Source organism: Pteropus alecto, unplaced genomic scaffold (assembly GCF_000325575.1).
Source record: "Pteropus alecto unplaced genomic scaffold, ASM32557v1 scaffold109, whole genome shotgun sequence".
NCBI lineage: Eukaryota > Metazoa > Chordata > Mammalia > Chiroptera > Pteropodidae > Pteropus > Pteropus alecto.
In genome coordinates, this window is record NW_006494608.1 from 1386682 (window position 1) to 1402233 (window position 15552).

The 15552-nt window shown below is 35.6% G+C and overlaps 1 protein-coding gene across 2 annotated transcripts in view; it reads left to right on the forward strand.

The window, feature by feature from the left end:
• The window catches only part of POU6F2 (POU class 6 homeobox 2), a 455705-nt gene that overhangs the window by 14933 nt on the left and 425220 nt on the right, over positions 1-15552 (forward strand). For both annotated transcript variants that reach the window (XM_006925339.1, XM_006925340.1), the window contains exon 2: positions 10601-10711. In XM_006925339.1, the coding sequence (XP_006925401.1) occupies positions 10694-10711 (18 nt within the window). In that variant the 5' untranslated portion in view covers positions 10601-10693. The remainder of the gene's footprint in view (positions 1-10600; positions 10712-15552) is intronic.

A 15552-nucleotide genomic window follows, 5' to 3' on the forward strand; every position in this document is an offset into this window, starting at 1 on the left:
AGATTTAGATTTAAGAAAGTCTGCCTAGCATCTGAAGTGATACTAAGCAACAATGATTTTTAATTTCAGGATTTTACATATATGTACATATATACATGCACACAAACACACATTCACATATGCATGTACACACATATGAATCAATGGTTTTTCCATGTAGGGAATCTTTGTTTTTCCCTTTCACATAAAATCTTGTGAAACCTCTAAACTACTTCATGTTTGATCCATTACGGTAGAATACCACGAAAGGGAAAGTGTCTGGCGCTCCGAGAGAATAGAGCCTTTCGGTAGACGAGAGGAGCATGTTCTCAGGGGCTTAAGCCTCCCTCTGGGGGCAAAATTTAACTCCAGCCATTCCTTAGCAACTTTTACTGCCCTGGATAATATTCATTTTCTTGTCTCTTCTAAAAGTGATTTTTCTACTTGGCTTAACTTTGTTCACCTAGAATTCAAAGTATCTGAGGCTAACAGAGAGGCAAAATCATTGATTTTGTTAGTGCCAACTCTTTGCTGTCCTCAATTTCCCTGTAGTAATTGAGATTTGAATGAATATCATGTCATTCCTTTCTAAATGAATGAGAATTCCAAGCTGCAATAGTGTTCCATGGACAAGGGCAGGTGAAGCAACAACCTAGAAATAGGAAAGCCAGACAGGAGAGGCAGAGGGTCAGCAGTAGAGATGGAGTGTCAAGAGGGTACAATGATCAGCACTTAGCAGGTTCTAGGAGAGGTAAGGAGGATAGGAGGGAAGGAGAAAAAAAGAAGGAGAATGAATTCTGCAGGTCCTGGAGAAGGAACAAAAATGCAATTACCAGGACCAAGGTGCAGAGGGAGGGTTTTGGCATAGAAACAAGGTGGCTGCCTGACTATGAAACACAGAGCACAGGGCAGAGCAGGACTAGAAGGCTGACATGAATGTTCTTTCTAGTGCTCATGATAGGAACTGATAAACAGACCTAGGAACAGTCTGAGCATGACGTGCTGGTCAGCAGCCTTCAGGATAAAGAAGCGTTGTGTGGTCAGAGAAACAGACTGGCTCTGCCTCGTTTTCTCCATTGCCCAATTTTCTCCACCACTTTCATTCCTGTCCCCCAAGATTCATTATCTCCTCATTCCATGCCTGTACTCTACTCCCTGCTCCTTCAACCCGCATGATAATTCATACTGCCTTCAATTCCCAGATAAAATCTTCCAACTTGCCAATTTGATCTTGTTACTGCTCTGCTTAGACTCCCCTCTCCACCACCGTTTTACTGCCTAATGTGGCAATGTTTAAACTCTCCAAAATCCGGCACCATCTTACTTTCCTAGTCCCTGACTCCCAACAGTCCCCTACAGATCTCATGGAGCCCTCCAAAAGGATTCCCCAGAAGAAATCACTAGAAAGCAGTGAACTAGCAGATATTAAATTAGCCACAAAAATCTGAAGCCCAGTGTTTAATTTTTGAGGTTTCTTCTTTATAATTCAGTGTGTACATCTTGATGCCTTTGTGCCTCAACTGCTTGTGTTTTAAGAGGGCTAAAAAATACTGAATTATTTCCTAAGGATTCCTTGGTATTTCTTTAATATCTATCTGTTCTGTGTCTTCACATATTATTAGAACTATACAAACCAGAACAATTTAATTAAGTTGATGACATGAAGCCTCAAGGGATTTCTTTTTTCATATCCCAAAATATTAAAATATTTTGAAAGAAACTGACTTCCAAGAATTTTAGAATTTTCCCTTTGACGCTTGTCTCTTTCACAGTAATATATATCTGGCATCTGCTTCTCCTGTGTCCTCAAGGCAATGTTGCTAAATTGTTAAGAGTACCATAATGGAAGCATTTGAATACCAGGCCCACAATCTTTTATATCTATTTTTATTCTTTAGACAACTTACTTAGCCTCTCTGAGCCTTAGTTTCTTGAACAGTAAAGTGGAAATGATAAAAATGGCCACCTCAAAGAGTTTCCGTGAGGATTAAATAATATAATTCATAAAAAGAATGAAACAGTGCTTGGCACACAGAACTCTGCTGTGCATTCACTACTTTTGAACTGATGAACCCACTTTTAGTCTTCCCATTCCTATGTTTTCTATATATCAGTGACCTTCAAATATTTCTACTTTCAAACAAATTTTATATAAAAGCCTCAGATGTAGAATAGACAAAAGCGAAATGGTTCTGACTGAAGTTGTGGGAGGAACCCATATTTATACCTGCCCTGTGTTGACTGTCTCCCATGGTGGCCTTGGTGCCTTGGTGGAAACTTTGGGGTACAAAAGCTACTATTGAGCCAGATATTGGATAATTTCCTTAAGATAGAACTCTGAGTGTATTTCTCCTTGTTCTGAAATTTCAATGGTTTAAAGACTTGATGATGAGGTCATAGAAGCCCCCACACTATCTTTCCTAGGTTTGTTTATGTTCCTCTCACTCAGACTCTAAATTCTAGTTTAGACGAACTAGACTACTTAATTTTCTCAAACATCTGCAGTGCTTTTTCTCCATACCTTTGAATATTCACCACAATTTTGGTTTACTTAAATCCTGTACATCTTTCTGAAACAATATCTCCTCTAGGAAGCCTCTGCATTTCAGCTTAACCATCTGAACCCTCAGAGCACATGCTTCTTTTTGGCAGCTGCCTTCTTTGTATTGGGGTTATTGTAAACCTGTGGTTTATTTCCTCTTGAAAATAACTTCTCAAGGGTTATCCCTTAGATATCCCTTTGGTGCCAGCACTAAGCACATAGTTATGAATCTAAACCCACTGAACACAAATGTATTACAGAGAGTGAAAACAATTCCTTCATTCAACAAATGTTTGTTGGGATTTTAAAGGAAAATTTATAGGGGACTCTTCTTCCTGGCACTGGAACCTTGGGCTGGAGAGCCCCAGTGTGTTGCTCCTCTGAGGGATGTCCACAGCTGAAATATTCCTGCGGATGCTCAACTGCCACACATGGGCATGAGACCAGCCTGTTTCTGCACCTCCTACTAGTCTCAATGTGGCCTCTTTTATATCCTTATAGGAGTTCTGTTCAGCTAGTCCTTGGATGGTTCTCTAGGTTGATTGTTCTATAATTTAGTTGTAACCTTAATGAGGTCATGGGAGGAGGCAAGCACAGCATTTGCCTACTCTGCCTTCTTGACCGGAACCATCATAATTAAATCTTTTTTCTTTCTCTCCTTCCCTCTCCCTTCCATCCCTGCCAACAATCTCCACCCCAAATAATCCTATGACCAATATATGCACTTACCATTGCATTGTTACTCATTCCAGTTAATAAATTACCCACGACATTGCCTAGGCCCTGCAACTTCTTGAGACTAGGAATGGGGTGGGAGAACTTTCCCCAAGTTCTTTATTAGGTACATTCTAGCTTAAGCTGTCTCAAGTGATTAAGGTGTACTAGAGTGAATTTTAACAACTCAGGAAGGTGGGGTTGCAGCCGGCTCCCAATGAGAGAGGAAGTTTACATGGTGTACAATATATTTCATATTTAAAAAGTGTACTTATATCTAGACATAGGTATATTTTGACAGTTATTTCATAGGCTATATAGGGAACCATAACACAAGCTGAACATCTCTTAAAAAACACAGATGTGCTCTATAAAGTATTTTTTAAATTTAAAAAAAATTTGTTTATTTAAATTAGTTTCAAGTATATAGTACATTGGTTAGACATCTATATAGTTCATTATAAAGTATTTCTTTTTAATTCAAGGAGAATGTTAGGAAAATTCAAGCAGTAAACATTTTTTTTTGGTGTTAATTACATTAGAGTTATTAAGGATGAGTTGCAAGGGGACAAGGGAAAAAAGGGTAGAACAACACATTAAGGTTAAAAATGCAGCAAGAGAAAGCCCAGTAATGAGCATTAGAGGGTTGGCTTTAAGTGACAGATGCTGGAGTTGAAGTAGTGGGCATTTGGAGGTAGTTTCTCAGAGCATTTCCACTTTACATACTTTTCTACATCGCATTTGAAGAATACTGTGGAAAGTTTCTCCTGTTTGGCACAGAGGAAGGAATTCTTTGTAAAACTGTAAGGTTCCACTGGATATTTTTCCACATAAGCTACTTGAAGCAGGGGCCGTATTTTCCCACAGCCTCTAGCTTTACACATATTATACACTCAATAAAAATTTGTCTAGTGTATGAATGCATTGGGTTTCCATTTAGATGTGATCCGAACCTCTTCAGGTGGTCCTCATTCCATTTTTACTGCCATTCTGAACTTACAGCTCCCTTAGCAGCAATAACTTGTACCCTTTGAGAACATGTTGTATATAGTGTTTCTGCATGTGGTATCAATTTTCATGTCATAATATACTACATTTGCAACAGGTTAAGTTGCAGTTGTTTTTTCCCTATCAAAAATAAGCCCTTGTTGACCATACTAGTTTATGTAGAGGTAACATTCACTATATGACCTTTTTATGCCTAACTCCCTCTCCATGACACTGGACTCTCAGCTTGGTTGACATATCAGTTATAGCTTATGTGCTGATTATAATGACAATTCTGTGCTTAACAGTTTTTTTGCTAGTAATACTATATATTAATATTTCTAAAGGTCACTTTTATATTTACTATTGTTTTGTCAGTGGTACTTTTATATTATACCTACAGTTTGGAAAAGGGGATCAATTCAAGAGTTGGTCTGATTATGTAAGATGTTGCTAGGGACAGTGACATGGAATTGGTATGTTACTTCATCCTGCCTCATGCAACCAAAGATGAAATGTAATAACATTGTTTTCCTAACAGCGATACTTTAAACTTTCTTTTTCTGTTTATAATTACAGCTTTTTAAAAAGGAGTTTCTTGAAAAAATAACTAAACCTTCTCTTAGTTCTTGATTGAGCTTCGTGACTAGAAAACCAAGGAAAGGGAGCAGCCATGTGCTGGTGAGGGGTCACTTAGGGGAAGTAAAGTAGAGTAAAATGCTCTCCTCTCCAGGTTCCAGCAGCACATTCCGGCAGATATTGAAATACACTGTTTAAGCAGATTGGCTTTGAGCCAGCAGATATTTCTCTTTGTGTTATTTGAAACTTAGAGATCTATCTCTTGTACTCTCTAAGGAAAAACTTCAGAGTATCTATGTTTTCTAAATTGAGAGCACCTTAATGTTTAAGACTGATTTACTTATAAGGCTTTTACCCTTCTGGATCAAACATTAGTGATCAATCAAACATTAGTGAACCAAGTATATTTACCAATGTTTATTACACATTAGCAACTAGCATCAGGTTCCTTTCCACTGTATTTCTTCTGCTAGATGTGCTCTTAATCCCTTCCACATCTACCACCTTCTCCATTCTTTCAAATCACACACACACACACACACACACACACACACACACACACACACACACTCCTCCCTCTACAGTTTAGAACTAGATCTTAATCTCCCTCCTCTACATTTGGAGCCCTGACCTCAAGACTTAACACTTAGGATCTTTGTTTCTCCTTCATAAGTCATAAATGGGTTCTCTCAAACACATTTGTTTACCTGGAATAAAAACACTAGAAAATTTGGCTTATAGAATATCTAGCTAAATGGACTAAAGGGCAAATTTTTTCCCACTCTCGTTTATTGGTGTCTTCTTGGCCCCTGTGAATAGGGTACAATATCTGGTCCATCCTTATCAACAAGATGACCTTTCATTTTCCTCATATCTTCCAATACCCCAGTCTTTGGCAAGTCAAAAATGACCTGCCCAGTGTTCGTTGCTCAAACAGTCTGATAAGTGAATTCAGACCTAAGTGTTAATATGTGAACTACCACATAGTAATTATATTTTAAAAGGAGTTCTATGGCACTACAGTATATTAATCTTAAAGATTAATTTAATGGTGGGAATTTCATATCAGGCAGGTGAGAGAGATAATAGTTTCTAACTGAATAGTTCACTCAACCTCTCAACCCATACTACTTATAAGGCCCCTTTCTCTGCTTTATGTAATACCTGTTCTCGATAGTGCCTTTATGGTGTGTAACAGTTTAAAAATAACTTCTTATGACTATAGCAGCACTAAATTTCCATACTAAGAAAGATCATTTTGCATCACAGGCAATTTTGATTTTTTTTTGAGTTAGGTTAGAGTTTATAACCAGAGTTGAAGACATGCAATGATAATTGAATGATTAGTTAATTCATGTGATTTTTATTGAGTGCCTGCTATGGGCCAGGGTCTGTATAATGTACTGAGGATAGAATCATGGCCAAGATAATTGTGGTCATTGTCCTCACACAGACTGCACTGTAGATAAGGAAAGAGATAAAAGCAAATAAAAAACAAAGACAAATTATAAATTGTAATAAGTACCAAGAAGAAAACGAAAAAGGCTGCTAAGTTGGTGAATTATGATGACAGTGGGAAATCTATTTTAGGTGGGGAAATGAGGGAAGACCATATTTAAGCTAAGTCCTGAAGGTTGAATAGTCAGCTTGTGGAGAATGAGGCTAATGATGGGATGGGAGAGATAATAATGATGGTGATGGTGGGGATAGTGATGGAAATGGTGATGGTGGTGGTGATGATGATGATGATGATGGTGATGGATGGGGTGGTGGTGATGGTGACTATGAGCCACAGTGAGGTTTAAAACTACTGTATGGTAAAGACAACAAAGCTACATCAAATGCTTCTCCTTGACATTTTATCCAAGATAACCTACAAATAATAACAACTAGGGTGATGTTAAATAACTTGTTTAAGCTTACTTTTGCCTGTGAACAATTACTCTTGAAAGTACACCTAGTGGCAAAGGAGCAAGCAATATTTCTAGCACTTATGTATATGTGTTTTTAGATAATGAATTCTAGAAAAAAACAAAGTGACTGCTATTACTCAGTTCTTTAGGCAAAATTCAGGTGTTTTGAAACCAGTTTCTTAATATAGTACTGGTTTTGCCTTAAGGTCAATGCTTTACAAGTATCAGGGGGGAAATAACATTTTAGGGCATTAAACCTGCTGTTTTGTTAATTCATTGATTTGATCAGTTTCTTCAAAGCACTAGCTTCTCCTTCCCTGCCATGCTCTTCCTCTCTTCCTTCCCTTCCCTTTCCTGCCAGAACAGCTTTAGCATATAAATATGAGGGAATCATTAAGGATTAGGTATTAATGTTAAATAATGAACAGACACAGTGCTTTAAAATTTTCTGGGTTCTAGCATTTATACTCAGTATTATCCATTATCTATGGAGAACACTTGTGAAAAACCAACACAATTTGTTTATCTTTTGTTTTTAAATTTGGAAGTTTTAATGACATAAAAGGAATCTCAGATATTCTGTTAATTAGAAAAAGCAAGTTATAACACATTATGTACTACTTGCTTCAATTTTATAATACAAAAATACAAAATGTGTATCTAAATATTTATATATGTATGCAAGGACCATCAAGGATACACTAAGATGTTAATCTCTTACTAATGCATTATTTTGAGAAAATTTTTTTGCCTTTCCTAAATTCTAAATTTTCAGCAATGAAGTGGCTACTTCTGAAATAAACCACAAACAAAACAATAGGTTGTATTGGCCTTTGACCTCATAATTCTAGTAATTTAGAAAGTAATCAGAGATCTAGGTGAACAGATTATGTTGCTTATGTTAGCACTCACACCCAAAAAAGGGAGGGTCTGATATCTTAAAAGAGGGGAGTGGTTAAATGTATTAAAGTAAATCCATAAATTACGTAACATTAAAATTTTGTTTTCAAAGAAGTTTAATGACCTAGGTGTAAGCTTATGATTTAATGTATAATGTTAAGTGAAAAAATTAGTTTATGTAGTAAGATAGTAATATGTAAAATATAAAATGCATGTGTAGGAAATAAGAAGATAAATAACCAAACTTATAGCAGTGTTAATTTCTAGGTTTGGGGAATTATGTTTCTTAATTTTTCAATGACCATGTATTCCCTTTAAAGTGACATAGACAAACATTACAGTTTTTAAAAAAGAACAAGATGACCTAGGTAAGTTTTCATTTAGTTGTTTTGGTGAAAATAATTAGACCTGGAACATGTTATTTTTCTCTATGTTCACCCAGTGGCTTAAGTAAATAAGAGCAAATAATAGCTTTAAATTTCTTGGACACATGTTATATACTGTCTACACTCTAGAGAAATACAAAGAAATCTCAATTTAGGATTGAACTAACGGATTGTCTAAGCAGTTATAGCTTGGACATATTGTTAATATGATTATTAGACACATTGTCAACTTTGTGCAGTTGATCAGGAGAGTTCAATATGATTAACAAACAGCAGAAGGGTTTCCTGAAGCTTGTGTTGCTTATTGGACATACGGAATAAGAATTGACTGCATTAACCTCAGTTCCTCTGTTAAGCTACAGGACAAACTCAATATATGAACAGACTCAATCGTTTAGGCATCCCTGGACCCCTGGCTTGGGAGAAGAAAACTTGTGGACTAGCAGTCCTGCACAGAATTGGCCCTCAATAAATAATTGATTGATCAGAGGGCACTTAAAACACTTATGGTCCTGTCTGAATCCCATCCCACAGTTTTAAATGGAAAGTGAATACAGTTAATCCTGGAACAACATGGTTTGAAGTGCACGGGTCCACTTATATATAGATTTTTTTTCAATAAATACTGTAAATGTCATTTTCTTTTCTTTATGATTTTCTTAATAACATTTTCCTTCTTCTAGCTTACTTTATTTTAAGAACATAGTATGTAATACATATAACATAAAAAAATATGTTAATTAATTGTTTATGTTATTGATCAGGCCTCTGATCAACAGCAGGCTATTAGTAGTTAAGTTTTGGGGGAGTCAAAATTATACACAGATTTTCAACTGTGTGCGTGTGCAGGGGGGCGGGGGGAGGTTGGCGCCCCTAACTTCTGTTTTTCAAGTGTCAACGATACTTATTATATATGATATTTACATGAATGGTACCTATTTGAGGTAAAAAAGTAAAAACAGGAGGAGTAATTGTATTGATAGTAATAAAAGGATACTGATAATCTTGGCTGCCAACTATTGTGCACCTGCTGTGTGCCAGGTCCTGCAAGAGATGCTGGCATTTATTTTCACAATAATCAGTGACACCTGTCCCTGATGTACTCTAGGATCTGTCCTTGTCTGATGGTTATAACATGTAAAAAGACACAATGGCCCAGGTTCTCATCACATATAATGCCGGTTGTCCTTCACCCCTTGTCCTTCTCTCATTTTTGGTCTGTGCCCTGATTGTGTTCCATCTAGGTCTGAGGGAGATGAGATTCAAGGTGAGAGAAAGAACAAATCTTGTAAGGTAATTCTGTCACTAACCTCATCTTCATAATCTTCCCTGAGCTTTCTCTGCTGCTCACTGTGGTATTGATTGTGTCACAGGCTATAGCAGACCGAGGCAGGGGGCTGAAAACCTTTCCATACAACCCTGGCCAGTGCCCCTGTTTCAGCTCCATGAAGAAAAACCTGCTGTGAAAACAATCAGTGCATTTGCTTTAGATCTAAGTGATTCCAACTAGGTCGATGTTTCATGCTGATGTGTTGAAAACATTTAAAAAATTTCTCAGAGTATGCCTTCCACTGGAACATTGTGGCATGGGTCTCAGTGTCTGTGTGTCTGCAGTTGCTATTTCTCCCAAATGCAGCGACCACTACTTCCTGCCACACTACTCAAAAGCAGTAGGAAATGGAGGCTTTTGTCTGCATGGATATTTACTATGAAGGCTTTTGGGGGAAAGGGAAGAACATGTGTGCAGGTCTGGTTGGTAGCCATGTGTTATCGTCACCTACAGTGGTAGGGCTTTTGTTTTTGTTTTACTCCTGAAGTCAATATGATCCATTGTTGACTAACTGTAAATGTGAGAGAATGGGCAACTCTATTGTTCAGTTTTGAGTTTTGAGATTTTCTTTGCTTTGCACATACTTTCCTAAAGCCAACCATTTATAATAATGCCAAGAGTGGCTTTATCTTCTAAAGTATCCATCAGAACTCTGCAAATTTATGTTTATATTCAGAAAGAATTGTACCTCTTCGTCACATCATGGCATTAAGTGGCAAAATAGGCATTACAGAAAACAGCTATCTGCACACAATTTAATACTTATTAATCTCTGTCGGAGACCCGAAGCAACATTTAATTGTAGAATGTACAATAACAAATTTTCCATCTGAAAAATCATTCCTAAAGGAGGGGGTTGCTGTACTAACTTTTAAGTGTTGTTGGGGTCATGATATCGGGCAAGGAGTCCAGTGTGATTCAGGACATTCATAAATATGTTATACCTGATCACATTTCTAAATTCTTCATCCTAGTCGATTCTGAGATTACTAGTAGATTCCAAGATTTGTTACAAACAAAACAGAACTAATCTAGCACATCTTCAAAATGACTTTTCTTTTATTTTGAGATGAAGTCAGAGGACTGACATTAGGTTTGATTTTTTTTTTTTTTTCCATATAGCTCTCGGGAAGATCTATGGTAATGGAGAGTTAGAACTCACTTGTTTAGTGTTTCATCTGCCAAGTCCTGTCAAAAGTACATGTGCCCGTTCAGCTGAGTTTGCTTTGCAATGCTATCATTTAAACCAAATGTTGGGGTTTTCTTCTAGGCATGAACTCTCTGGGGTTGTGTGACCCTGTGTCCTGTTTACTACCAAGATGCTGAGAGAATGTTCTTATAATGAACCAAGAGGAAGTGGTAAATGAGTGCTCTTCTTCAGGTATTTTGTTGATTTTTTTCAGAATTCCTACCAATAGGAAAATTTCCACAAAACTGTAATCTGTGAGTTTACTGCATAAATCCAAGCAGAAGCATCATCATGTTTCCTTTAGTTGAATGAGTGAGATCCTCTTTTGTTCTGATCTGCTGCTACTCCAAAAGATTAAATTTCTTTTATGCCAGAATTATTTTTTATCCATTACCTGTTCCCACCTTTGGTTAGTCCTGTATCCAAGGGTGATATTATAGTTTATTTTACTGAACACCTACACTGAGTACATATTATTTATATACTTGACTATTAGAACTTATATTCTAAGTAAAGACTGCATATACATGATCTTTTATGATATTTTTACTTATTATTATATCTCATTTAAAAAATAAGATAGATGGATAGTGTGTGGTATTATGGGGAAAGATACTGTAGATATTTGAGTATTACTTTACACTTGTACTTCTACATAATCTATCAGGAAAACTCAAAGTGTTTTTAGGCCATTAGGCTAGTGATACTCATAGCTTTCTTATGAAGAAAGTGGAAAGAAAATTTTAACTGAATATATTCTGTCTTGAAGGCATAAAAGACTTTTTTAAGGGGGACCTAGGCCAGTGCTGATGGATCTAGGAATACAATTTATCTCCAGCTTTCTAATTCTCTTTTCTTTTTATTCGATATATGCTTCTCTAAAATGAGACAACTCTTGAGAATGTCTTGATGTATAGTTTTAGAACCTTAGGGATAATATAATTAACTGATTTTGATTTTGTCATGAAAGTAATATTTCAGTGCTCCGTAATGCAAAGAAGGCAGCCTGTATGTAAAATCCTGTCCCTCTCTTTCCAATAACAGCATGTGTCTAAAAACATTAAGAGAGTAGAGCTGCTATAAGTCAACAAGTGGGGAAAACAATTCTAAAATGTCATCTTTCCTGCATCATTTCATTCATTTTAGAAATGAACTCCTTGGGTGTGCTGTAGAACTACTATTTGTGCTTTATATGTACTATCGAGAGCCCTATTTGTAAAGAATTTATGCACTTAATTTATGTACTCAGCTTGTCAAGTTACTTTGTTTCTGGATTTTTCGCCCCTAGAGCAATGGGGGAGAGTGTATGTGAGTTACAAAAAGAAAAACTATAGGTTTATAATGAGCTTATACTGGCTCAGGCATGAAGCTTAGGCTACTATAGATTTTCCAGAAAATCAAATATGGCTGTGGCGAAAATATCTTTTCTTGCCAGGAGAAGAGACTCATTACGGGACTGTTAACTATATATCTCTTGGGAATGTCTTCAAGTAGTTATTTAAAAACCAGTGTTTAGCAGCAGAACTTTCAGAGAAGCACAGCCCAAAGCCAGTGGTTCAGTAAAACTGCTTGAAGTGAATATTATCTCAGATGTGCCTGTGGAAATGGCAGGTGGCATAGAGTTCTCTTCTAGCTGATTGGAAAAGCATGTTTTCACAAGAGTAGTTATTATAACTATAAAAATGAAGGTGAACATACTGAAAAATAAATAGATAAAATTTGTTTTATAAAAATAAAATTTTGAACATTGTATAGCACATTTTAATGTTTAAAAATCTTTCTTCTATGCCTTGGGTAATGCGAAGACAGCATTATTGAATAGTTTTATGACAAGTCTATGTGCAGAGCAAGTCCTAATGCATCCGATGAATCCCATTAAAATGTGTGTGAAATCTTATGGATTCAGACAAAGCTGAATTATGGAATTTTCATACTTGGTTGATTTATTTTTATTTATTTATTTTTGTTGTTACTCTCTACTTTTTGCTGCTGCTTAGACTGGGAAAGAAAACTGCAGGATTTTGTTTTTGTTTATTTGTTTGTTTGTTTTAAATTTTCCTGGTTCTTTCCTGGCCTTTTCTGAACTTTGAGAGTGATTTAGAGCATCTTCTCACAAATGTTAGAGAACTTTTTTTCACAGTAAGCAATGAAAAAATATCTCTGGTTTAATAAATGATGGGCCCTCTCTAGTTCTTAGTTTCTTTTTGGCAAAAGCTGAATTATTTCCATGAAGCTGCTGTTTTCTTCTTTCTTCTGCTATTGACCCCTTTTTTCTGCTAGTGGGATTCAAGAGCCTTTTGACAAAAGGATGACATATGAGGATAAATTATTGTTTCCTTCCTGATAGTTTATTTAGCCTTTACTTATGGATTAAAAAATAACAACATTGAATTTAAAAATATTAATAATAGTGTCAGAATATTCTATTTTGTTGACAATCAGAATTTTAAAAAGATTTGGATTTCTTGTTTTTTTTTAAAATTCATTTTCTCCTTGTGTTTTAAAAAAATATTATGATGACTATTAATCATACTCGTAGGTCTGACTATATGCTTAACCCTCTTCTCATGACACAAAGTAGAAAAAGATTTAATTCAGAAGTGGAAGTTGCTTTTAAGAAAAAGATTAATTTGCTTATTCATTTATTTGTTTTTTCATTCATTCCATTCATTCATTTATTCATTCACCAATTAATCAAAATATATTTGTTCAGCTTTATTATGTGGTAGCCATTTTGTTGAATGCTGAAGATAAAGGTAAAAACACATGGTCTCTGTGATCAAGGAGTTTTGATTTACTGTAAAAAATGTTTTAATTCATCCAACTAACAAATATTTATTGAATCCCTCCTGCGAGCCAAGTACAGTACTAGGAATTGGGATATGATGAGTATGGTCCCTGTCTCCTTATAGTCCAGCAGACCTCATCTTCTACCATCTGTTCTCTCATTCACTCTGGTGTAGCCACAATGGGCATTCTTGCAGTTCCTCACACATGCCACACATGCTCTCACCTCAGAGGCTTTGAAAATTCCAGCATTTGAAATACTCACTATAAAACAAAATAGAGTGTTTCATAGGTTAAGATATATAATCATATGTCTTTAAAGCAGTGTCACTAAAAGTAGAAATACAAATAATAAAAGTTGGAAGTGGGGAGGGAAATAGAGCAAGGTATTTTTACTTCTAAATATTTTAATATGCCTTTTCTTAAAGAAGATTCCCTTTCATTACCAAGAAATGTTTTATTTAGAATTCATTTGCTTCTTGGACACATTCTATTCAGAGTTCCAAGATTCCAAGTTTTGTTTCAGTCTGGCTTTCAAAATCTACTGCATGGCCATCTTCTGGAATTTCCTTTCATTTTGATGCCTCATTTGGTTCATGGTTTCTTAAATCTCATATTTCCTTCATTCTTGAATTCTATTTTTGATGCTGTTATTGTTGGGGTACATTTTCAAGTAATTCTTTTAGAGCAAATCTATCGATGGTATATTTTGTGCATCCCTGCATGTCCAAGAATAACTCATGTCTTTACTCTTGATTGATAACTAGAATTCTAGGTTCAAAATAATTTTCACTCAGAACTTTTGAAGACATTACTCCAATGTTTTTTGGCACTCAGTATTCTTATGAAATGTCTGAAACCAATTTGATTCTTCTTCCTTTGAAGATAAATGTTGTAATCTCTTTGGAAACTTTTAGGATCTTTAGAATCCCAGTGTTCTGAAATTTTAAAATAATGTGTGTAGATTGTTTCCTCCCATTTTTTTCTGCTTAGCACCAGATAGAATCTTTCAAAATAAGACACATTTGTTGTTCGTTTAAGTTTAGGATTATGTCTTTGATGAATTGTTCACATTCCTTTTCTTAGCTACCTCTTTCTGGGACTACAATTAATGTTGGTATTCTGGACTGATTGTGTTGGAATCTTTCACATTCTGTTTGTCATTTTTTTCAAGACATGAAAAGTTTCTTTGACTTTTTTATCTAGTATTCTATTAAGCCTTTCAAATGTCAAGAATTACATTTTGAATTTTTACAAACCATTGTTCTGTTTGCCATTGTAACCCGTTTTTGTTTTATGGATAAAACGATTTGTTGAATCTCTCTCATAAAACAAATTAAAATTATTTTAAGATTACCTCCTCTTCCCTGAATGATTTATTTTTCCTTCAGCCTCAATGGAGGCTTATCCTTCTTGATTCTTTTGGTTATTTGCTATGATTTTTCTCAAGTATCTGATAATAGTCTATTGGTATTTATGAATGAAGGAGTAGGATAATTATTACATATTGCTATCATGGCTGTCCTTTGAAGCTTAACTATGTCAGACCTCACTCCCTGAAGTGTGGAACTAGGAGCAGGTGAGCAGGTTGGGTTTGCCCTTCCAGATCCCAAAAGAAAGTTGGTCCACACTATGGGATCCCATCCTCACTCTGCAAGCTAGTGATTCTGTTTAAAAAAGTGTCGACAATGATCAGAGGGGACACCTTCATTCAAGCCCTGATTAAATAATGAAATCTTTTTATAATGCTGTGAGATTAAATATTCAGAATGGTAAGAGAAAGGAATAAATAATATTTATCTACTTAAGCTACTCAAATATCTACTCAGGATATTCTTATGTAACAGTCAAATGTCACTTATATTGTTTTCTTAGCCTGCTAAAGATACAATTTCTTTCATTTCCAAATTCTGTGCAGTAGTGTTAATTTCCACAATTATGACATCGAGGATCAAGTGTGGCCTAATTTGTATTTCTGCTTTGAGGATTTATTGAGATGTTCTTTGCAGTCTTATCCACGACTCTTTTTCATTACTATTCCATGAAAATTTGGGGAAAAAAATTTACATCTAGAAGATACAATGTTTTTTCTCTTACTCTTCCTCTTCAACAAATCAAACTCCTTAATTGTGTTATTGAAGTACTCTCCATATTTTAAGTCTACTTAATCTGTCACATTCTGAAAGAAATATGTTATCTCCCTTAAGATCGCAGTTTCTGCCATTTTCTGAAAGTTTTTGTTTAAT